General features: G+C 40.5%; 1 protein-coding gene across 1 annotated transcript in view; it reads right to left on the bottom strand.

Annotated features, from left to right (window-relative positions):
* Positions 1 to 23925, bottom strand: part of LOC126424605 (endothelin-converting enzyme homolog) — a 324277-nt gene that overhangs the window by 241585 nt on the left and 58767 nt on the right. Inside the window, exon 7 of the mRNA XM_050087344.1 lies at positions 23635 to 23887. Coding sequence (XP_049943301.1) covers positions 23635 to 23887 — 253 coding nt within the window. The remainder of the gene's footprint in view (positions 1 to 23634; positions 23888 to 23925) is intronic.

Raw genomic sequence — 23925 nt, 5'->3', positions numbered from 1 at the left:
CGCGTGTCGCCACTGTCATTGATTGCAGACTGAGCGCCGCCACACAGCAGGTCTAGAGAGACTTCCTAGCACTCGCCCACTTGTACAGCCGACTTTGCTAGGAAAGGTTCACTGCCAAATACGCTCTCATTTGCCGAGACGATGGTTAGCTTAGCCTTCAGCTACGTCATCTGCTACGACATAGCAAGGCGCCATTACCAGTTTATATTGAGATTATATAATGTATCAACAAGAGCGATGTTCTCCAATTATGGATTAAAGTTAAGTATTCAAGCAACTACGTACTTTATTTATTAGACTCAACTCCTTTAATTGTTCCAGACCTTACGCCAGCCTGCGTGAGCTTAACGCGTGCTTTTCGGCTACCGGGTATAGTGGATTGGCTGCCTGGCCAGTCCACTACACAATTACTATATATACTCTCTACTTCGACCATCGTCAGTTATTTTGCTCCCCAAATAGGAAACTACTTTAAGTGTCTCATTTCCTACTCTAACTCCTTCAGCATCACCCGACTTAATTCGACTGCATCCTACCTGTATTATCCTCGTTTTGCTTTTGTTGGTGTTCATCTTATATCCTCCTTTCAAGACACTGTCCATTCGGTTCAACAGCTCTTCCAAGTCCTTTGCTGTCTCTGGGAGAATTACAATGTCATCGGCGAACCTCAACGTTTTTATTTCTTCTCCGTGGACGTTAATACCTACTCCGAATTTTTCTTTTGTTTCCTTTACTGCTTGCTGAATATACAGATTGAATTTTTTTTGTAATCAAATTTTTTTATAATCAAATAGGAAACTTACAAGAAAGGTCCCGAGTTCGAGTCTCGGTCCGGCACACAGTTTTAATCCGCCAGGAAGTATCAACTTACAAGAACATCATTTTTCTATATAGTCTCCTTGAGTTTCAACGCACTTGGTCCATTGTTGTACAAGCTTCCTGATGCCCTCATAAAAGGAGGTTCTAGGTTGAGCTGCGAGCCAGGAATGCACCGCTTCTTTCACTGCTTCGTCCGACGCAAATCGACGCCCCTTAATGACTGTTTGAGTGGACCAAACAAGTGATGGTCAGAAGTGAGAAGATCGGGACTACATGGAGGATGACCCAGTACTTCACATTTGAGTTTCTGGAGCGGTTCAGCAGTGTGGGCGGCAGTATGCGGTCGGGCATTGTCGTGCAACAACACAACACTTTTTGACAGCAGTCCTCGGCGTTTGCTTGGAATTGCAGGCAGTAACCTTACAGTAAGCATCTCACTGTAACGTACACTGTTTATTGTTGTGCCCCTTTCCCAATAATGTTCCAGTGCTGGACCTTGTGCGTCGCAAAAAACCGTAAGCATAAGTTTTCCTGCGGACAGTTGGGTCTTGAACTTTGTCTTCCACGGCGAATTTGGATATTTCTATTCCATATTCTGCCGTTTAGTCTCCGGCTCGTAATGATGGATCCATGTTTCGTCACCGGTAATGATCCTGTCTAAGAAGTTGTCCTCTATGTTAACACAGCGATCCAAACGTTTTTTGCAGATGTCCGACGCGTTTGTTTATGCAACTGTGTGAGTTGTTTTGGGACCCATCTTGCACAAACTTTATGAAACCCAAGTCGATTGTGGATGAGTTCGTGGCAGAACCGTGACTAATTTGCAGAAGATGTACCACTTCGTCTGTTTAAGACAATCATTTCACGTGAACGCTCAATGGTTTCTTCATTTGTGGCGATAAACGGTTGTCCGTCTCCTTCATCGTGCGTAACACTTGTGCGACCATTTCGGAATTTTTCAATCCATTCGTAGACGCTCCGTTCTGGCAAAACACTGTTCCCGTACTGTGCCGAAAGTCTTCGATGAATTTCGGCCCCTGATACGCCTTTCGACCACAGAAAACGGATCACTGAACATTGCTCTTCTTTGGTGCAAATAGACGCGGAGCAGCCATGATTAACAGCACGGCAGCGATAACGAAACTAACCTAGCAGCTTGAAAATTGCAAAGATATAACAGCAAATGAACAAAGCATGCGTCATCAACCTAAAACGACGCTACTATGAAACTAAGTTGACCATACATCCCGATTAATTGGGATTGTTCCGTTTTTTTGAGGCTCAAAAATTTGTCCCGACTTTTTTTTTTTTTTCAAACAAGCAATTTGTCCCGATTTTCAAGGATTATTTTCAGACATTTACAAAGTGGTTAAAATATTTTCTGAGTGTCGATTTTATCAACTATCAATTGAAACTGACATTCCGTACGTTGGTACCCCCTGATAATGTACAGCTTACGCACTATAATAGTTGCGTACTCTTGTTTTCTTTGTTTTTGCTTGCCATTGTTGTCGGAACTCAGTATCAGTTTCGTGAAGTGCTAGCACGTCGTGGCGATGCCGAAACGAAAATTGAAGTTTTCGGAAGAGCTTCAGAGGAAATTTCCTTGCTTCACTGCTACAGACAATGACTGTTCAGCAAAATGTAACGTATGTAACTGTGCTGTATCCGTGTCTCATGGTGGTGCTGCAGACAGCAAGCATCATATGGAATCAGAGAAACACAGGAAGAATCTTAGATCGGCAGGTTCCTCGCAAAAAATGACGAGATATTTTGTAATTTCAAATACACAGGAACAGAAAAACCTAGCTGCAGCAGAAGGAACAATGTCATTCCATGTTGTTAAACACCACCAAAGCTATCGTTCTAATGACTGCAGTGTTCAACTAAACAAAAAAAAAAAAAATTCCTGATTCTAAGATTGCAGAAAATGTTTCGTGTGGAAGAACAAAGTGTGAAGCAATTATCAACAATGTTATAGATCCGCAATCCCAGAAACACGAAATAGCTGCTGTAAACCGTGCAAAATACATTTCAATATCTGCTGATGCTAGCAACCATGGGCTTCAGAAATTTTTTCCTCTGATAGTTCAGTATTTTTCTGTAAGTGAGGGTTGACTGCAGACGAAATTGCTTGATCTTGATGAATTGCAGAACGAAGAGTCCTAAACAATTTCCAATTATCTTTCTCATGTTATACAGTCATTCAAAATCATCTCAAAGTGTGTTGCATTTGGTGCAGACAATACTAACTGTAATTTTGGGGGTTAATGAAGAAAGGGGGTAATAATGTTTTCACACATCTGAAAGAAAAATTAAAAAAACTCTAACATTGTTGGCATAGGTTGTCCAGCACATGTTGTTCATAACACACTTCAAAGTGCTTGTGATGTTTTACCTGTTGACATTAACTGCATTGTCATGAAGTTGTACAACCATTTTCTTATTTTTTCTATTCGTGTTGCAGAACTCACTCAATTCTGTGAATTTGTTGGTGTCAGTTACAAAAATTTACTTTCCTTTTCCAAAACAAGGTGGCTTTCGTTGTTGCCAGCCATAGAAGGGATCTTGAAAAGTATGAACCTTTGAAACCTTCCTTTTTGTCACAGTCTAACTCAAAGTGCTCTGTAATCTTAAAGAGTTTTTTCAGTGATCGTATAAATGAATGTTATTTGCTTTTTGTACATTCACAAAAGAGTGTTTTCCAACAATCCATTCTGAGCATTGAGGAACAGAATATTTCCATATGTGAAGTATTAGCAGTCTTAAATAAAGCTTTGACAAGTCTAAATTCAAGGAAACATGAACATTTTGTACCACTAAGTGTAAAAAAACTGCTGAATGATTGTGAAGACCAGTCTGTTAAGAAATTTGACATAGCAGTATCAACGTTTTATGATGCTTCAGTACACTGTTTATCCTCATGGTTACAGGGAATAGCTGAGTTTTCTGTATTCTCATGGATGATGCTCACAGAACCACCAGAATGGTCAGTAGTTGAAAATACTTTAATGTGGCTAAATGAAAAGGGCATTCTAGTAAATGACAGCCTCTTATTTGATGAAACAGTTCATATACAGTCATTTGTAAAACAAGTGGAAATAGACAGTGAACAATGGAATCAGTTGATGGCACATGAAAAATGCTGTAGGTTTTTCAGATCTTGCCGGTGTAATGAACAGTTCAGAGAATCGCTTAATATAGCGCAGTACTTCTTTTCACTCCCTGCCCACAATGCAAATGATGAAAGAGTTTTCATCTTATTATCGTCACAGTGGACAGATGAGAAGAATAGATTTACGGTGAGGAGCGTTAAGTGTATTTTACTGACCTGTTTTAACTTCAGTAAATACAGTTGCACTGACTTCTATTCATACCTATTAGGCAAACCTGAGTTGCTGAATGAAATTTCATCTTCGAAGAAATATGATTGCAGTGTGGAATCCACAAAACCATAAATTCCTAGTGTTCACTAAGAACTTTTTTTGTAGTGATTGTTAGTGTATGTCTTTCTACATTCTGTGTTATAAGTGTTACATTTTTTAATAAGTAAATTTCTGAAAAGTTGAAATGTACTTCTTTCCAGTCTTTCCATTCTTTGTTTGGTTTTGTACACACACACACACACACACACACACACACACACACACACACTGATATCAGTGAAGGCTATATTTGCAGAGGAAGAAGAAATGTTAGAATTAAAACTGATATTTAACGAGAACTAAAAAATTGTCCCACTTTTTGGCCAAGAAAATGTATGAAAGTCCCACTTTTGTCCGAAGAAAATATGGTCACCTTATATGAAACTAAACAAAAATATAACTAAATTGCGGATAATAATTGACTTACCCTAGTACAAATTACCAGTTTTGCGTTAAAAACGACTGCGAGGAGAAAACAGAACAGCATATTGTTGCGCATACAATTTTTGCTCAAAATCATGTACTACGAGAAATAATATGTAAGGATAAACAATTTCATCCAATAGTATACGTGAACTGCAGCCGTGGTTAGAGCAGACTGATAGAAAAGAAAAGGGAACCACGCATCTTTTCAGTACAGCAGAGCAATTTTTTCCTCCCAGTCAGTTTCAACAGAAAACCAGTATAGTGTTCTTAAAAAAATATGTAGCTTTTGTTGCTCTAAACGTTTATCAGAGCAGCGCGTGAATATTTGAAGTAAATCAGTCGAGAACTTTTCGAACATTTCGGAAACAACGTTTCAACTTTATACAGTATTTCCTAAGAGTCGCCAGGCGCATTTCCTCTGGTGTTTCAACAGATAATTGCAATTTCGTTCTTGCACTGTGTAGCTGAAATCAGCTCAAACATGTAGTGCTCATCACATCTTTCATTGGAAAGAACACACAGAAAATGTTGTGGGGTAGACGAACCAAAGACTGCGTTCCATTGGCTGAGCACTTAGAAGATGTCAGCTGTCGTGCCCGTACGACGTTTGTGCGTCCTCTTTTGAAATACCGCTGCGCGGTCTCGGATCCTTATCAGATGGACTTAGCGGATTACATTGAAAAAATTAAAAAAAGGGAAGCACGTTTTGTATTATCGAGAAATAGGGGAGAGAGTGTCATGGACATGATACAGATTTTGAGGTGGAAATCATCAAAACAAATGAGTTTTTCGTTGCGGCGAGATCATCTCACGAAGTTTCAATCACTAGCTTTCTCCTCTGAATATGAAAATATTTTGTTGGCGCCGAACTACATATAGAGAAATGATGATTATAAGAAAACAAATGAAATCAGAGTTCACACGAAAAGATGTACAGGGTGTCCCAGCTATCTTGTCCACCCAAAATATCTCTGGAACAATAACAGCTATTGGAAAACGACTTTCACCGGTATCAATGTAGGGCTGGGGCCCATTAATGTACACATTTGGAAACATTCTAAAACGAAAGCATATGTGTTTTTTAACACAAACTTATGTTTTTTTTTAAATGGACCTCCTATATTTTTTCTTCAGCAATCCATAGCATGACAAAGCACATACACAATGGCGTTGATTGCATCGCAATATTCCCATTACATCCCGAGATATTAAGACGCGAAGTTGACGCTTGAAACACCCGACATGCGCTGCTAGCGCACGTCCTCAGGCTCAGGCGTGAACCCCATGCTGCCCGTAATCGCGATGTGATCGACATGCGTAATCACACTTCCATACTTATCAAGAGGTCCGAAACGAATAATACGGTCTGCTGCCATCCTGCTGCGATTACGGGCAGCATGGGGTTCACGCCTGAGCCTCAGGACGTGCGCTAGCAGCGCATGTCGGGTGTTTCAAGCGTCAACTTCGCGTCTTAATATCTCGGGATGTAATGGGAATATTGCGATGTAATCAACGCCATTGTGTATGTGCTTTGTCATGCTATGGATTGCTGAAGAAAAAATATAGGAGGTCCATTTAAAAAAATCATAAGTTTGTGTTAAAAAACACATATGCTTTCGTTTTAGAATGTTTCCAAATGTGTACATTCATTGGCCCCAGCCCTTCATTGATACAGTTGAAAGTCGTTTTCCAATAGCTGTTATTGTTCCAGAGATATTTTGGGTGGACAAGATAGCTGGGACACCGTGTATGAATTCTTTCTTTCCGCGCTGTTCCAGAGTGGAATAATAGAGAATTCGTGTGAAGGCATTTCGATGAACCCTTTGTTAGGCACTTGCGTGTGATTTGCAGATTAGCTGCGTAGATGTAAATGCAAGTAAAACTAAACGGCTTAAAATTAATACAAACAAAATCATAACAAAAGAGGTAATGCTTGGGGTTATCTCTTTTCCCCTTCCGCCCCTCTGTCGGTGCCCATTTGATGGGGGTGGGGGGCTGCATAACGCCACATTACCGATTTCTTGGATTTGCGCATGCTGATCCTGCCCTTAAGGTGACGTCACCGCCAACGTGAAGTCACGTGACCAATCACAATCTTGAAGGCCTCTATACAGATAGCAGATTTCGTTCCCGGTAGGGCGTTATTTCCTGACGAAAAAGATGGTGATAATCTTGGAAAGCTCGATTGCAACTCTGATCTGATGCGGTCTGAACAACGCGAAGACTTTATACAGGGATGCTTCCATGGAAAACTTCCAGATGGGACCCACCTTTCAGCGAACAAAGCTGTAATGGTTATTTCTGGTAGCTGCACTTATCTACTTTAATAGAAGGAAATTACCGGGCAGCAATTTTGAATTAAAAGGATGTCACTGTTTAACGTTCCCATTGTTGTTGTGGCTATGAGGAATATAGTCTTCTTCTTCTTCTTCTTCTTCTTCTCCTCCTTCCTCTTCTTCGGACTGCAGGGCTTGGACATTTCACCTGTACCGTATTCGGCTATTCACTATCATCTCGTTCGGGGTCTTTTTACGCACCTTCTTAATCTCTTCATTAATATTATAAATATCTAGACGATTCTTTATAGCCTCATATATTATGTGATCTTCCCTGACAACAACTCTCATTTTCCTCAGGATTCTCATTTCTGTTGCTTGTAGCTTGCTTTTACCGCATCTTTTAGGGATCCATTACTGAGTTCCGTACAGCAATACGGGTAAAGCCATGGTTTTACAAAATTTTAATTTTTCCCCCTTTTTAAATATTATGTTTATCACTCTTCACACTGATTGATATTTGCAAACCTTATATTCTGTATCCTTGTCCGTATTATGACTTATATCATACCCTAAAAAATGACAACGCTGGAGATCTGCTCATGTGGGGGATTATGAATCATTATTTTTGAGGAGGTAAAGTATTTCTCATGACGAGACGTAACTGCAGTTTTCGTTATTGATATGCGAAAGTTATGTTCTCTTTTTACTAACTGATGTAGTTTGTAGACTTCTTGCAGTTCATCTTTCTTTCAAAATTGTGCTATTAGCTGCACACTTAAGGATATTAACATATTCATTTCTACTAATCTGTATGATCAGATTTACTGTCTCCAGTTCTTAATCAAATCATTTATACACACATTACATAAGGTTGGTGAGGGTTGCAGCCTTATTGGTAGTGATATCTTCAGTTTTATTTTTGCCTACTTTTATTATTACTTTCATCTCCTTCTATAAGCCTTTTATAGCTTTCCTAAAGTGTGTAGGATATCAGCTTATAAACGGTATGTCCCACAGTTTTCTTCTGTTCACATTGTTTCAAGCTTTTTCTAATTCAACACATTTGCATGATTCAATAGAGGGAAAAAGAATTCCCATGTTCGATTTAGAGGCTTCCAGTCTAACCCTTACATGCGTCTCATACATAATACACCTATTAGAAGTGCGGCATGTTCATCTTAGGCCCATGTCTTTCTTACGTCAATTGAAGAGTGGAATGTCAAATTTCTAAGCTCCATTTCACAGCAAAACAAGTTTTCAGTTCTGTTGTGTTCTCGGTATTCTGTTGCTTGTCCATTGGCATTTTTCAAGTGATAAATCATGGAGAAAATGTTTCAGATATTCAATTAGATGATGCATGCTTTTTGTGTCAAGTATTGCTTTGCTCTGAAGTTCCAAGCGTCACGCATCGAGATGTCCGCGCGTTTAGTTGTTGCACAGATTGTTTTGTCAGCTAAAGCGTGACCCCATTCCATATAATTCCAACGTGTACAAATGACTTCTTTGATTTTAACGATATATTTCAGTCAAAACTGTCAAAGAATTTTTCTAAACGCTGTAATCGCGTGTTCCTACAGTTCTTCCGAGCCCAAACCGACCTCCCTAAAGGATGGTGCCTGCCAGTATTTCTATATGTTGGATTATATTCACACCTGACCAGAACCTGCCTAGTCATGATTTTTATTAGCGAAGCTAGGAGCAGAAAATTTAAACAAAGGGTAATTTTATACATAATCAAGAGCTTATTATAACCTCTATCATCACTGTCGTGGTCATTATCATTACCATTTTCCATCCACTGGTAGATGGACCAGCCCACTAGACTCTTCCGTATACTACGGTCTAGATCTAAATGCTGTAAGGGAGGGAGGGGGGGATGGCAAAAGAAAAACAGCAACGTTTAGACTTGTGCTGGTGGAATGTAATATTCAACATGTAAGTAGGCTGTTTAGGTTTTTTTATTGGTAACGCCACCTCTGTATGAAAATCACTGGCTGTGCTGTGTGCAGTCTGTGGCTAGTTTGCATTGTTGTCTGCCATTGTAGTGTGAGGCAACGGCAGCTGGATGTGAACAGCGTGTAGCGTTGCGCAGTTGGAGGTGAGCCGCCAGCAGTGGTGGATGTGGGGAGAGAGATGGCGGAGTTTTGAAATTTGTCATGAACTGCTATATTTATATATGATGATATCAAGGTAAATACATTGTTTGTTCTCTATTAATATCTTTCATTTGCTAACTATCCCTATCAGTAGTTAGTGCCTTCCATAGTTTGAATCTTTTATTTAGCTGGCAGTAGTGGCGCTCGCTGTATTGCAGTAGCTTGAGCAGCGAAGATTTTTGTGAGGTAAGTGATTTGTGAAAGGTATAGTTTAATGTTAGTCAGTGCCATTCTTTTGTAGGGAATTTTGAAAGTCAGATTGCGTTGCGCTAACAAAATATTGTTTGTCAGTTTAAGCACAGTCATGTATAATTGTTCAAAGGGGACGTTTCATATGGCGACCCTGCCAGGATACCTAACTGGAATCTTCTGATTTTTTCTTGTAGTTTGTGTAATTAGTGTAGCTATTGTTTATTGCTAGCACGTAATTGTAGAGAAAATCTCCTTTGTAGTTGCAGTCTTTCATTGTTGTACAGTAAAACAGTTGTGGCATGCATGTAGATTTGCACCAAGTATTTCGCAGCTGCAATTAACTAGATATTATTTTCAGTGCTATGTTAATGTGTTCTCTTATTTTTGATCTTCAAATTGTGTTTTCCTGTGTTGTCGTGTGAAATACTGTGACAATAATGGTGTGTGAAAAACGTAATACTAGGCTCCAAAGTAAACTGAGAAATGACAGTGAAAATGAAAGCAGTGTGTTAGCGCCACCGAGTAATGAACTAACTGATGTTCAAAGTAGTAATTTGGTAATTGTGCATAGGGAAATGGAGCGGGCTGCAAACAATGGTGTAGACATTGAAACAATTAGTGAAGAGGGACGCATTATCGATCGATCGGTCGGCAACAGCTCGCCTCAGGAATCCGAAATGACAGGACACAATTTCGCAAATACTGTAGATTCAGGTTTTGGGTCATCACCGTTTTCTCAAATAAGTCAAGGCACATTTTCTGCTTGTCAAAATGTGAATGTTGCCGGTGCAAATGCACTGCCGAAAAGCGTAGAGAAACAGATTCCAGACACTAATACATTATTATTGCAATTAATGCAACAAATGGAACAAAATCAGAGACAAATGGGACAAAATCTTAAAAAGTTAGACACAGTGGAACAAAATCTTAAAAAGTTAGACACAATGGAACAACACCAGAGACAAACACAGCAACAGTTAGACACAATGGAACAAAATCTTCAAAAGTTAGACACCACACTTGAACAAACACGTGAAGATTTAACTACTGAGTTACATAACATTGAATCGAAATGTCAAAAAGTCTGTAATGACGTAAAAACACAAATTTGTGAGCATTTTCAACCTATTTTTTCGCGGGATGAAAATGCATTACAGAATCACGAAGCAGTTTTAAAAGAACTGCAAACCATTGTTCATGAAAATCATGAGACCTTGTGGGCTAAAATTGACTCAGTTGCATCTACCGATTCGGTTACGCAACTTGCAAAAACTCAGGAAAACTTAAAGGACACAGTAGATTCGATTTCAACACAAATGGACACTCTGAAACTTGGTTCAGAAAAACACACTGAGGAAATGTGTTCACTATCGGAGAAAGTAGCCGAACTTTCGGATCAGGTCACTAACTTATCTACAAAGGTAGATGATGATCTGGATGACACAAGACCTGTAGCCTTCACTGACACAGAAGAGTATGTAGAAATTAGAAAATTCAAACAAAATCAAAATCAAATCAATACACAGTACAAAAGAGAAATCCGGGAAGTGCAAGATCAGTTGGCACAAGTAGTACAAGAATTACGTATTTCAGAGGCCACTCGCGCTCCAATACGGGAAGAGGGACTTAGAAATACGGAACAGCCACAAAATAATAACACAGCGCATTTCGGAAATTATGAAAGAAATTGGCAATGTGCACCGATTTTTGAGATGGAACGGCCGACACGACCTAACAATGACCGATATGCGACTCGCCGACATGATGATTTTGACTATAAGCTGTTCATTACTACATGTCAATTCAAAACATTTAAGAATTCTGGCAACGACATTCATCCACAAGCATGGCTCCATCAATTCTCGCATTGTTTTCCTCCCAACTGGTCGTTAGAACACAGATTAAAATTTTTGTGTGGCTACTTGGAGAATGAACCAGCTGTAAGAATGCGATCGGTCATTCACGATTGTCACAGTGAAGGAGAATTTTACCCTGCGTTCCTCTCAGCATATTGGTCACAAGCTACACAAGACCGAGTAAAACATAGCATCATGATGATGAAACACTTTGAACAATCTGAATTTTCCAGTCTTGTCAAATATTTTGAAGACATGTTGCATAAGAATCAGTATCTTTCAAACCTATACAGCCCCTCAGAACTCATCCGCATTTGCTTAATCAAATTACCTGAACATTTACGACATATTATTTTAGCAGGACGTTGCAAAGACGACATTGAAGCTTTTCAGGGACTCTTACAAGAATTAGAAATTGACACTGACAATTGCGGAACGCGAAACCAGGTACACAACAATTACAGGTCACATCCGTCGCAATTCCGCGATGAAAGAAGTAATAACTTGACACGACAAGGCTATTCTCACAACACAAATCGTGACCAAAACAGATAGCACCCGTATGACAACCGTTGGCAGAGTAGTAATAACTACAGGGAAAGATCATCTCTCCGTGGTAATGACTATCACAGAGATAACCACAGAAACAGACAATATGGGAACCAAAACAATTATTACCAGGGGAGACAGAATAACTTCAGACGCTACAGTTCAGTGCGGAGTTACGATTCAGGGAGAAATTCTCCACCACGTGACCGACAAGGAAGAAACTACGGAATCTACCGACATGACGACAGACGATATAATCATAACGACAGACGTCAATTTCATCAGAACTGGCGGGATTCTAACACGGCTGGGCCCTCTCGGCAAGGCGAATTTGTAGAAGTTAGGTCTCCTAATCCCAATAACGATGCGTGCCAACAAAGAGACAGACAATGACTCGCACAGCAGGCAGCCGCGTGCACCAGGTGGCTCAGAGAAAAATAACATAGACGCTAACCTTGAGAAAAATTCCAGTATTCTTTACCGACGTATACCGCCTGACAATTGCATTCAAGTTCAAACTCTGAGTACTATGAAGAGTAAAGGATTGCACCACACTTCACATGTAAAACCGTTTATTGAAAGATAATCTGCTTTTTAACTTTGTCATTGCCACAAAACTTTTCACTTTACATTACTAGTATGCTTGTCAGACTTAGAATCTGTTAACATGCAACAATGTTTGAAGTTAAATATCCAGTCAAGAACCAAGAGAACTTATTGAAACAGAAATGACGAATGCATTGTTATAGTGAACAGACGTCACAGTGTTATTGTGTGTGTACATTCTTGCTTGTTAGTTGCACGATTATGGAACGACTATAAGGCTTACATACTTAGAACATTTACCAGTACTGCTAATGAGATTTTAATGCAACATTTTGGTTTACTTGAAAATATATTCTGGATTTAAAGTACTTTCAGTGAGATACCAGACGACACAGTGGTTAGTTTATGTGACAACTACACGGTTTTATGACGACGCTACTAATGAGTGACAATTTACAATGTTGCTTTTGCGGTGTATCTGTTTTATATCTGCACAGTTTTTCTGAATTCTTCTGGAAAGTAAAACAGGTTTTAGTAGTAACTTTTGTGGTATAGCTACAATGAGACTGCCTTTTCCGTAGCACAACAATACGTTACAGCACAGTACTTTCTTCATCACAACAATAAGCGTAATAACTACGATATCTATACACAAAGCATTTCACTTTTGTTTATCATGAGGTAAGTACATTGACTTCTGCAGAACTTAGCTTTCGGAGGACGATAACTACGACACTTCCACACAGATTATGTTGCAACAAGACGCACATTTAGCGCTACAGTACACGTATTTGAGTGATTAATTTTGTACTTAAAACATTTATTTTTAAAGATTTTTCAATCACAGAGAAAGTTTTCCGTGATACATTTCATTCCATTGCTGTAATCTGTAACACCTGAGGGTATAATTACATTAATCCTCAGGGGGGTACACGCTTACTTTGTGTACCATGTGTGTGGCAACCACAAGGAACCCTAGCTAATATAGTATTTGCTTATACAACTTTACACATCGGTACCATATTTTTCTAACACACAAATTACACAGCTATCTGATCATTTAACTGAGAGATAAACATTTTTTTACTACATCAGTGACACATGTTTACGCAATACACAGTTGGGTAACTTCACACTTATGAAACTGTATTTTGTCTGTACTTTGTAAACTGTTCATATTTTTTCGGAATCATTGTGATACTATGAGAGCTTTGAATGATGTATTTGGTAAGGGAGCATGATTTTAAAGTACGTTTGAGGTAGATGACACTATTGAAATGAGCAGAGAATTTTTTTTAGGTTTTGAAATTATTGCAGAAAGCTACGTCATTTTTGAGATTTGACTGAGGTGTTATGATGTTATTATTACGACGACGATGTGTACTATGCTGTTGAGATATGTTTATGATCAATAAGATGATGCTACCGTATATGAGGAATAAGAAGTATTTTGGAAACCAAGAATCGTACTTTAAGAGTTATGAAATGTGCGTAAATGCGTGACTGTATCACAATGCTGACGAATATTTTATTTGGACACTTATATTTATAGGATTTTATTTCTACAGATTTGCAACGCTAATTCTTGACCTGTGAAATATTTTTATGTGAGACTGTCACTGTAGCGGAAACTGCTGTCGTAAATATTTCCGTAAGAAAGTTAAGTGACCACCTGCACGTAATGCGTCGCGGGCACCCACCTGGGCGACAGCCGCCCGAAAAAATGCCATTAGCCTTTCAGCGGCACAGGTAGAAAAAAAAAGGGGAGGCCATTATCCTCGCTATTGACGTTCCTTTGTAGAAAGCATCGCAAAGACGACACGGTCGAACTTGAAAACATATGATTACACTGTGGAGCTCTTAATTTATGATATTTACTGAAATGCTTATAAATTGATGGGAAATATTCTTACATCTGCAAACCTGATAATGACAAGTGTCTTTCTACGAGAGTTGAGAGCTACTGACTTACGAAATGCCACATAGCTATTGAATGATGTTTTTATGCTTTGGTTTGCGTAATTGCTTATTTCATTTGACATCTGTTTTCCAGCTGTGTTGCAGCATTGGTTTCATAAAATAAAATTAAATGCATTTGCTAATGCGAACACTTTCTGTCAACAGATCTATTAAATAATAATTTTGTGATCCACATTCTTCAAAAAAGGAGCACTTGGAAAGGAAAGAACAATAAGAAGGGACTAGTAACAGTAACTGCATCCATAATATTCTTTTCAAGTACATGGTAATATTTCTTTTACAATAAGTTGTTGTGGTGCATCACTTTAATTACTTAGACATTAAGATGTGATTATACATTTCCCTTATCTGCATTGTTATCTTTAGTGTACTATTTTTTCTGCTTGAGCTATGTCATGTTTAGATATAAGCTGCTGTTTGCCAGGCATAGTGCTACTGAACTTTAATTTGTGTTACTCTTCTAAGCCAGATTTATTTTTTTGTTTGCTGCGCATTGCCTCATATTAGTTGTAATGTTGAATTGCTTGGTAATTTAGATTTACTGTAGCTTGCTTTGCGATTTTCCATTTTTTTTTATTGCTGTTTATATTAATTGTTTTATGTGCTGCTGCATTGCCTCGTCCCTTAGTTTAGCATCTGAGCTCAGTAGATTTAAGTTAGCTTAAGAGGGGGTAGACTATATAAGAAACTGACTATGGAGAATAGGTAAAGAATGCATTGCGAAGTTATATGAAAAAGATTTGGGCCCAAATGAGTATTGCACAATCAGAAGTAATTATTTTGAAAGAAATATGAACAGAATACAGAAAGCAGGCTTAGATAGGACTTTTTGGGAATTATGATGAACAAAGGGAGATCTCCATGCAAAATACTGCAGTAAAACAAACCCTGTCCTTTCCCTTTTGTGTTATCCCACTATATGTTTGTGTACCCTTGTGCATTTGTTTTCTGCCTGTCTCTGTTTACTGTTTCATAGAACTTTTTTCTCTTCTAATACTAAGTTACATTCACTATGATGAGGAATACTGTTATCCTCAAATACAATTGGCATTAATAATGTGTTATTTACTTTGTAAAGATGTTTAGACATTATTTATTCTGTTTTGTGTTAATGCTCATGTGTGAAGTTGATGTTTCGAAAGTTATTCTGATCTTTTATGTATGTACTCATGTCATAATTCCTGTAACACTGACGTATATGTCTATTTCTATTCTTTTGTAACGCCTGTTTTACTACAAATGTTATCTGTATTGTTATGTTTTTATGATGTATTTTGTACCTTTGTAATTATATTTTCGTGTTATAATATTGTAATTGACACCAGTTCATCTTATTATTAACTTGTAAGTTACATTTCACTGCACACGTTTCTGTTGGTCATAGTATATGGACAATATGTGAGAATTTGGGACTGTTAGTGTTTGCACGTGTGTTAATAATTCAGCAAGGGACTGGATAACAGCATTGTTGGTTCTAAGGACAGTTCCGAAAACTTTGTGAGTGCACAAGTGGTGGTTTATGGACTTGCTATATTATCCGCAAGACTCTTCAATGGTGATTGTGCACCTGCACAGTCACAACAGATGGCTGCTGGCTGTCTCTACAAGGACTACAGTGGGTCTACATCTTTGATGATCCATCAATACCATTATTTCTACAAGGACTGCAGTGGGTCTGCACCTCTGGTGGCCCACCAATACCGTAATCTCTACCAGGACTACAGTGGGTCTGCTCTGTGATGACCTACCTACCAATATTCTTCAAAACTTCGACTGACTCAGATGTGGGTTTGATCTGTTGTGGCCCATTACCTGTCTGCATGTCAAGAGTCAGCACTGTCTTTCCGTTGGAAGGACAACACTACTTCTTCAAGACTGCATGGAAATCCACTACTTCTGTGTGCATTTTCTTTTACTGCTCAGACTTTGAGAAAAACTCTGCATTTTTACTGTGATGAACAATCTGGACTGTCTTTATGGACTGTGAGAAATTTTTAGCTTTTGACCAACATTGTATCAATAAGTGTGTGCATTTGATTTCTTTGTTGTTGTAATTATGAAAAATTTTTTTCAAATCTGTATTGGCCACTGCCCAATCCAATTTGTAAAATTTTTTTGTGGGGAGCATGGGGGCTATGTAAGTAGGCTGTTTAGGTTTTTTTATTGGTAACGCCACCTCTGTATGAAAATCACTGGCTGTGCTGTGTGCAGTCTGTGGCTAGTTTGCATTGTTGTCTGCCATTGTAGTGTGGGGCAACGGCAGCTGGATGTGAACAGCGTGTAGCGTTGCGCAGTTGGAGGTGAGCCGCCAGCAGTGGTGGATGTGGGGAGAGAGATGGCGGAGTTTTGAAATTTGTCATGAACTGCTATATTTATATATGATGATATCAAGGTAAATACATTGTTTGTTCTCTATTAATATCTTTCATTTGCTAACTATCCCTATCAGTAGTTAGTGCCTTCCATAGTTTGAATCTTTTATTTAGCTGGCAGTATTGGCGCTCGCTGTATTGCAGTAGCTTGAGCAGCGAAGATTTTTGTGAGGTAAGTGATTTGTGAAAGGTATAGTTTAATGTTAGTCAGGGCCATTCTTTTGTAGGGAATTTTGAAAGTCAGATTGCGTTGCGCTAACAAAATATTGTGTGTCAGTTTAAGCACAGTCATGTATAATTGTTCAAAGGGGACGTTTCAAACATACCAAGAACAGGTAGTCTCTGGAATAAAAAAGTGCTTAGACGAGCAGAACAGACCATGAGCCTACTCCAAACAGATTTTTACAGGGAGGAACATTGTTAGCTATACCTGCTTCAGTCTATTGAGCGGTTCTATAGGGTCCGCCACGAATTTTTTTTCTTGTACCAACTTCTTCGTATGAGAGTAGCACTTACACCTTATGTACCTTCCGCCCCGGTAGCTGAGTGGTCAGCGTGACAGACTGTCAATCCTAAGGGCCCGGGTTCGATTTCCGGCTGGGTCGGAGATTTTCTCCGCTCAGGGACTGGGTGTTGTGTTGTCCTAATCGTCATCATTTCATCTCCATCGACGCGCAGGTCGCCGAAGTGGCGTCAAATCGAAAGACCTGCACCAGGCGAACGGCCTACCCGACGGGAGGCCCTAGCCACACGACATTTCCATTTACGCTATGTACTCAACCATTTGTTGGATGAATTCCAATCTCTGTCTTCCTCTACTGTTTTCACACTCTACAGCTCCCTCTTGTACTATGGAAGTGACTCACTCATATTTTAACACTTGTCCTGTCATGCTGTTTCTTCTTCTTTGGAGGATTTTCGATATGTTCTTTTCTTAGCTGATTCCTCGGAGAACCCCTTCACTTCTTATCAGTCCACCAAACTTTCTACAGCCATCTATAGCACCACGCCTCAACGACTTTGATTCTCTTCTGTTACGGTTTTCTTATAGTCCACGATTCACTTTCACACAGTTTTCTGTCTTTCTGTGGGCCTTGTCCCGCTTCAACGCGGGGACGGCCGTGTTATTACGGATTTGGCAGTGTTAGTTGCAGAGGATGGCTGGATGCCATTCCTGACCCCACCCTGAACACCCTGGGACGTAAGTAGTGTACCCCAGCTGTCTGAGTCTCGTGTAAGCCATGAAAGAGTGCAAAAGTCTTCAAATGTCTGTGAGTTGTGTAACTTTGGCAAAACGTGGGGACCAGCCCGGTATTCACTTATCGGAATGTGGAAAACCGCCTAAAAGCCATATCCAGCATGGCCGGCATACCAGACCTCGTCGTTAATCCGCCGGGCGGATTCGATCTGGAGCTGGCGCGCCTACCCGAGTCCAGGAAGCAGTGCATTAGTGCTCTCGGCTACCCTGGCGGGTATTCACTTTCGCACAGTCCTGTGCGCTAAACATACGTTCTCAGATATTGTTCCTCAGCTTAAGGACGGTATTTGATACAAGCATTCTCCTCTAGACCTGGAATGCCCTCTGTGATAATCTACTTTTCATGTCTCCTTGCCTCGTCCGTCAAATGTTATTTTGCCTCCAAGGCAGCAGAAACCATCTACTTCTTAGTTCTCAGTTTTCATGCTACGCTTCTCGCTACATCGTTTCTGCTGCTTCTAATTGCTTTTGTTATTTTCTGCTAGACTCTCAATCTACATTCATCACTCAGTTGACTCTTCATTCTGTTCTACAGCTCCTGTAATTCTTCTCCACTTTCACTAAGGATGTGGTCAGTGAATCATATTATCGATATTTTTTCTTCCTGAATTTTGATCCCAGTCTTGAACATTTCCTTTGTTACTGTCATTCCTTCATCGATGTGTAGATTGAACAGTGGGGGCAAACTGGTACATCTCTATCTTAGATCCTTCATAATACGAGTATTTGCTTCTGGGTCTTCTCCTCCTATTGTTTCCTGTTGGTTGTTGTGCGCATTGTATATTATACTTCTTTCAATATAGCTTACTCATATTTTTCTGAGAATTTCTAACATATTGCACTACTTTATATTGCCAGTATTCTGACAGATAGAATTATTGGGGGGGGGGAGGGAGGAGAGGTGGGGGAGGGGGGGGACAGACAGGAAGATCGATACAATAGTTCATGGATAAAATTAAAGGTGCCAGAAGATGCGAGAGCATTAAGAGACTGCCATTAAGAAAAAACACAATTCGCGAAACACTCCCAATGAACATCCTACAGCAGAGCGCCAAACAGGGCGACTGACAAAGCATAGATTTTTCTGCCTCGGATGACTTCAAATTTCGTCAAATAATTTTGAACGGTCTCTGGTGTTTCCACCCTATACAGGGCGATGTTTTAATGCGTTATTCTACAAGTAAAACTAAAGAGAAAGTTCATATAAACATAGGTCCGCAAATGTTTCGTTACAGACAATAAAAGGTTTTGCCCGAAATTTAGCAAATCAAATGGTTCAAATGGATCTGAGCACTATGGGACTTAACATCTCAGGTCATCAGTCCCCTAGACTTAGAACTACTTAAACCTAACCTTAAGAACAGCACACACATCCATGCCCGAGGCAGGATCGAACCTGCGGTTTTTCCGGACTGAAGTGCCTAGAACCGCTCGGTCATAGCGGCCGGCGAAATTTAGCAACTTTGCTAATATGAAACCGTCGTAAAACTGTACGAGGTTAAAGTAAAGCACGATTTCCATTTATTGGGTTCTTATTGGTCTGGTAAATCTAATAAAACATGTCTCAGACGCGTATCTGCAGTAGTTTTCCAGAACATCCAGAGAAGCAAAATTTTTAATTTATTAAGTACTTGGCCGAATTTATTTTTTAAATTCCAGACAATGGCACAAAATTTTCAACAGATGTTGTAGAGAATTTAATTCTAGAAGAATGATGGTAATAACGTTAACTGAAACTGCATGAATGTGCCAGATAATCTGTTTTTATTAATGCCATAGCACACGTGAATTCATGTTAAACCGGAAAGAACAAAGCTCGGTGTTAAGGAAGTTGTACAGTGTACATACAATTGTTACAATCCATTCACAATAAATATTTTAAAATGTCTCCACCGAGTTCAATGCATTTAGCTGCACGCGTATGAACAGATTCTGTTGCTCGTTTCAGTTTCACAGGGTTGTTCTTAATTTCTATTGCATTCATAATGCGAGCAAGTAATGCCTCACGTGTATTGACTTTGCCTTCATAACCTATGTCTTTCATCCACACCCATACACAAAAAATCCATTGGTGCTAAATCGAGCGATCTGGGAGGCCACAGATGTGTAGCTACACGACCAATACATTTCTGGGGAAAATGTTCATTTAAATGTGTAGTAGCGACATTGGTGAAATTTGGAGGCCGCCATCATGTTGAAAATACATTTACAATTGCGTAGCAAGTGGAACATTTTCGAGCAAACGGAGCATTTCTTCTTGAAGGAATTATAAGTATGTCTCGCGAATTAGACGTCCTGGAGAAAGTGTGTGTTGCTTATAACACACCACACATTTATGTTAAATCGTTGCTGGAAATTGCGTTGCGCAGTTACATTTGGGTTTGCTTCAGACCATACGTGCTCATTATGTAAGCTGTTTATACCATTTCCAATAAACTGTGCATCAGTAAATGAAACGTACAGGGCTATTACAAATGATTGAAGCGATTTCATAAATTCACTGTAGCTCCATTCATTGACATATGGTCACGACACACTACAGATACGTAGAAAAACTCATAAAGTTTTGTTCGGCTGAAGCCGCACTTCAGGTTTCTGCCACCAGAGCGCTCGAGAGCACAGAGGGACAAAATGGCGACAGGAGTCAAGAAAGCGTATGTCGTGCTTGAAATGCACTCACATCAGTCAGTCATTACAGTGCAACGACACTTCAGGACGAAGTTCAACAAAGATCCACCAACTGCTAACTCCATTCGGCGATGGTATGCGCAGTTTAAAGCTTCTGGATGCCTCTGTAAGGGGAAATCAACGGGTCGGCCTGCAGTGAGCGAAGAAACGGTTGAACGCGTGCGGGCAAGTTTCACGCGTAGCTCGCGGAAGTCGACGAATAAAGCAAGCAGGGAACTAAACGTACCACAGCCGACGGTTTGGAAAATCTTACGGAAAAGGCTAAAGCAGAAGCCTTGCCGTTTACAATTGCTACAAGCCCTGACACCCGATGACAAAGTCAAACGCTTTGAATTTTCGGCGCGGTTGCAACAGCTCATGGAAAAGGATGCGTTCAGTGCGAAACTTTTTTCAGTGATGAAGCAACATTTTTTTCTTAATGGTGAAGTGAACAGACACAATGTGCGAATCTGGGCGGTAGAGAATCCTCACGCATTCGTGCAGCAAATTCGCAATTCACCAAAAGTTAATGTGTTTTGTGCAATCTCACGGTTTAAAGTTTACGGCCCCTTTTTCTTCTGCGAAAAAAACGTTACAGGACACGTGTATCTGGACATGCTGGAAAATTGGCTCATGCCACAACTGGAGACCGACAGCGCCGACTTCATATTTCAACAGGATGGTGCTCCACCGCACTTCCATCATGATGTTCGGCATTTCTTAAACAGGAGATTGGAAAACCGATGGATCGGTCGTGGTGGAGATCATGATCAGCAATTCATGTTATGGCCTCCACGCTCTCCCGACCTAACCCCATGCGATTTCTTTCTGTGGGGTTATGTGAAAGATTCAGTGTTTAAACCTCCTCTACCAAGAAACGTGCCAGAACTGCGAGCTCGCATCAACGATGCTTTCGAACTCATTGATGGGGACATGCTGCGCCGAGTGTGGGAGGAACTTGATTATCGGCTTGATGTCTGCCAAATCACTAAAGGGGCACATATCGAACATTAGTGAATGCCTAAAAAAACTTTTTGAGTTTTTGTATGTGTGTGCGAAGCATTGTGAAAATAATTGTAGAGCTGTGAAATCGCTTCAATCATTTGTAATAACCCTGTATTTGTGCTAGTGCCGATTAGTATTCAACCAGTTGCACAACTCCAAGCGAAGGGCAGGAGCTTGCGGGTGCAAATGATGCACTTTTTGTTTACGGTAAGGATACAGATTATTGTACTTCAGTGTACGCCATACCTTAGATTGCGAAATGACTAATCGTTAAGATATACGTCGTGTACTGGTACCCGGGCTACGTTGAGCAGCATCCATAATTCCTTCATCATCGTATTTCACATATGGAGCGCTCGTACTGATTATGAACGCTCCCGTAACATTCGAAATATTCCACTAACGGTTCGTACATTCGGAGTCCTCCGAGTTGGATAACGTACGCGATATTCGTTAACTGCAGCCGTAGGATTACCATCACATTTGCCGTAAATAAACACCATATCGGCGTATTCCGCTGTCGTAACTTTGAAAGGCATCCCTATTTCATAAATAATCTACAAACTACGACAGTTGCTATATGGTTTCACTGAAATGCACTGTTGTTATATGTTCTTTCACTGAACAATACAAATAACTGACTCGTTTCAAGGTCAGGAAACGTCTGAAACAACTCACTAACGGTTGCCAACAATGACATAAACGTTTCTACATTGTCAATCGAAAGTAAACAAATTTACTTGCATGATAATCTTTGCTTCTCTGGATATTCTGGAAAACTACTGCAGATACGTGTCTGGGACCTATTTTATTAGATTCAACAGACCAACAACAACAAAATAAACGGAAATTATGCTTTAATTTTACATCGTACAGTTTCGCGATGGCTTCATATTATCGGAGTTGCTAAATTTGAGGCAAAATCTTTTATTAGCCTTAACCCCGTAACTATGCATTTGCTGTCCACAGCTCGTGGTAGTGCGGTAGCGTTCTCGATTCCCACGCCCGGGTTCCCGGGTTCGATTCGCGGTGGGGTCACGGATTTTCTCTGCTTCGTGATGATGGGTGTTGTGTGATGTCCTTAGGTTATTTAGGTTTAAGTAGTTCTAAGTTCTAGGGGACTGATGACCATAGATGTTAAGTCCCATAGTGCTCAGAGCCATTGGAACCATTTTTTCTAAACATTTGCGGACCTATGTTTACATGAACTTTTGTCTTTAGTTTTACATGTAGAATAACATATTAAAATATTTTCATATCTTCGTGACTCAGCCTGTATACCAGAACAAAAACTGCGGTCGCGCTCCACTCGAAGGAAGTCAGATCACGTCGCTGGGATTGCAGCGCGTAACGTCCTTAGAGAAGTTTTTATTCGTCGGCCTGGTGTCATCCGTGTGCAAGGTTGTCAAGAAAGGTGTTATTTGTATGTTTCGCAGTGCAGAGAAAACTGTCGTTTTCGACCACGAGTTGTGTGTACATGATCGCCCCAAGGGAAGGGGTAATTTCACTGACGCCCTCTATGCCGCCTCCTGAAGCCCCTTTTCCGTCGATTAGGATCGGCGGTGTGTGTGGAAATGTTTTCCTCGGCCCCTATAAGAAAACAGCGTGATTTCAACACTGGGCCTCACGGTTCTGACGTCTGTCGCAGAGGTGTCAAGAGAGTGACTGACATTAGGCAAGGTGTAGGTGGTGTGGGGTTGTGACGACCTAGCGTGTGACCACATTCACGTTGACACTCGGCGGATTAATGGCGAGATTTGGTGACGTCAGTAACCCACCTTTCTACTCGTGTGAACCTCAGAACACTAGCCTTTTTTCAACATGAAATTTGGTGCCAGTGTGACTTCAGTAACCCACCTTTCTACTCGCGTGAACCTTAGAGCCACGCTTTTGGACCGTTCCATAGGAAGATTGTAGGCCCCTTAATGCCTAATTCAGAATTTCTGCGTCACAGTGGGATAACTGACAGGACTTTTTTTTTTTAAATAAAAAAAAAAAAGACGAGCATTTAACTGTGTTCCGCAGTGTATGAGCGAGCCCACCAGGAGAAGATGAAGCGACACGCTGTCAGGAACAGGACAAAGGGTGCAGGCTGGCGACTCACGAGGGCAGCGGCGACTTGCTGGCGGGCCGCCCCAGCATGATGGTGTTGACGGAGCGGTTGTGGAGGTCCCAGTAGACGCCGACGCCGAACAGCGTCTCGTAGGCGAGCAGGCGCCGCGTGCGGCCCATCACCGCCGACCACGACGACTGCGCGGGCACCGCGCCCCCTCCCAGTGGTGCTGGAGCCTCCAGCTCCAGACCGACAGACTCCATGGCGCGCTTGGCTGGGCTCAGGCCGCGGCTCTCCAGCGTCTCTGCAATCCAGCCAGACCCCTTACTTTTTGGTGCTACA

The sequence above is a fragment of the Schistocerca serialis genome, chromosome 10, assembly GCF_023864345.2.
Source record: "Schistocerca serialis cubense isolate TAMUIC-IGC-003099 chromosome 10, iqSchSeri2.2, whole genome shotgun sequence".
NCBI classification, from domain to species: domain Eukaryota; kingdom Metazoa; phylum Arthropoda; class Insecta; order Orthoptera; family Acrididae; genus Schistocerca; species Schistocerca serialis.
Note: the sequence above shows the minus strand (reverse complement) of the source record. Positions and strands in the feature narration are given on the sequence as shown.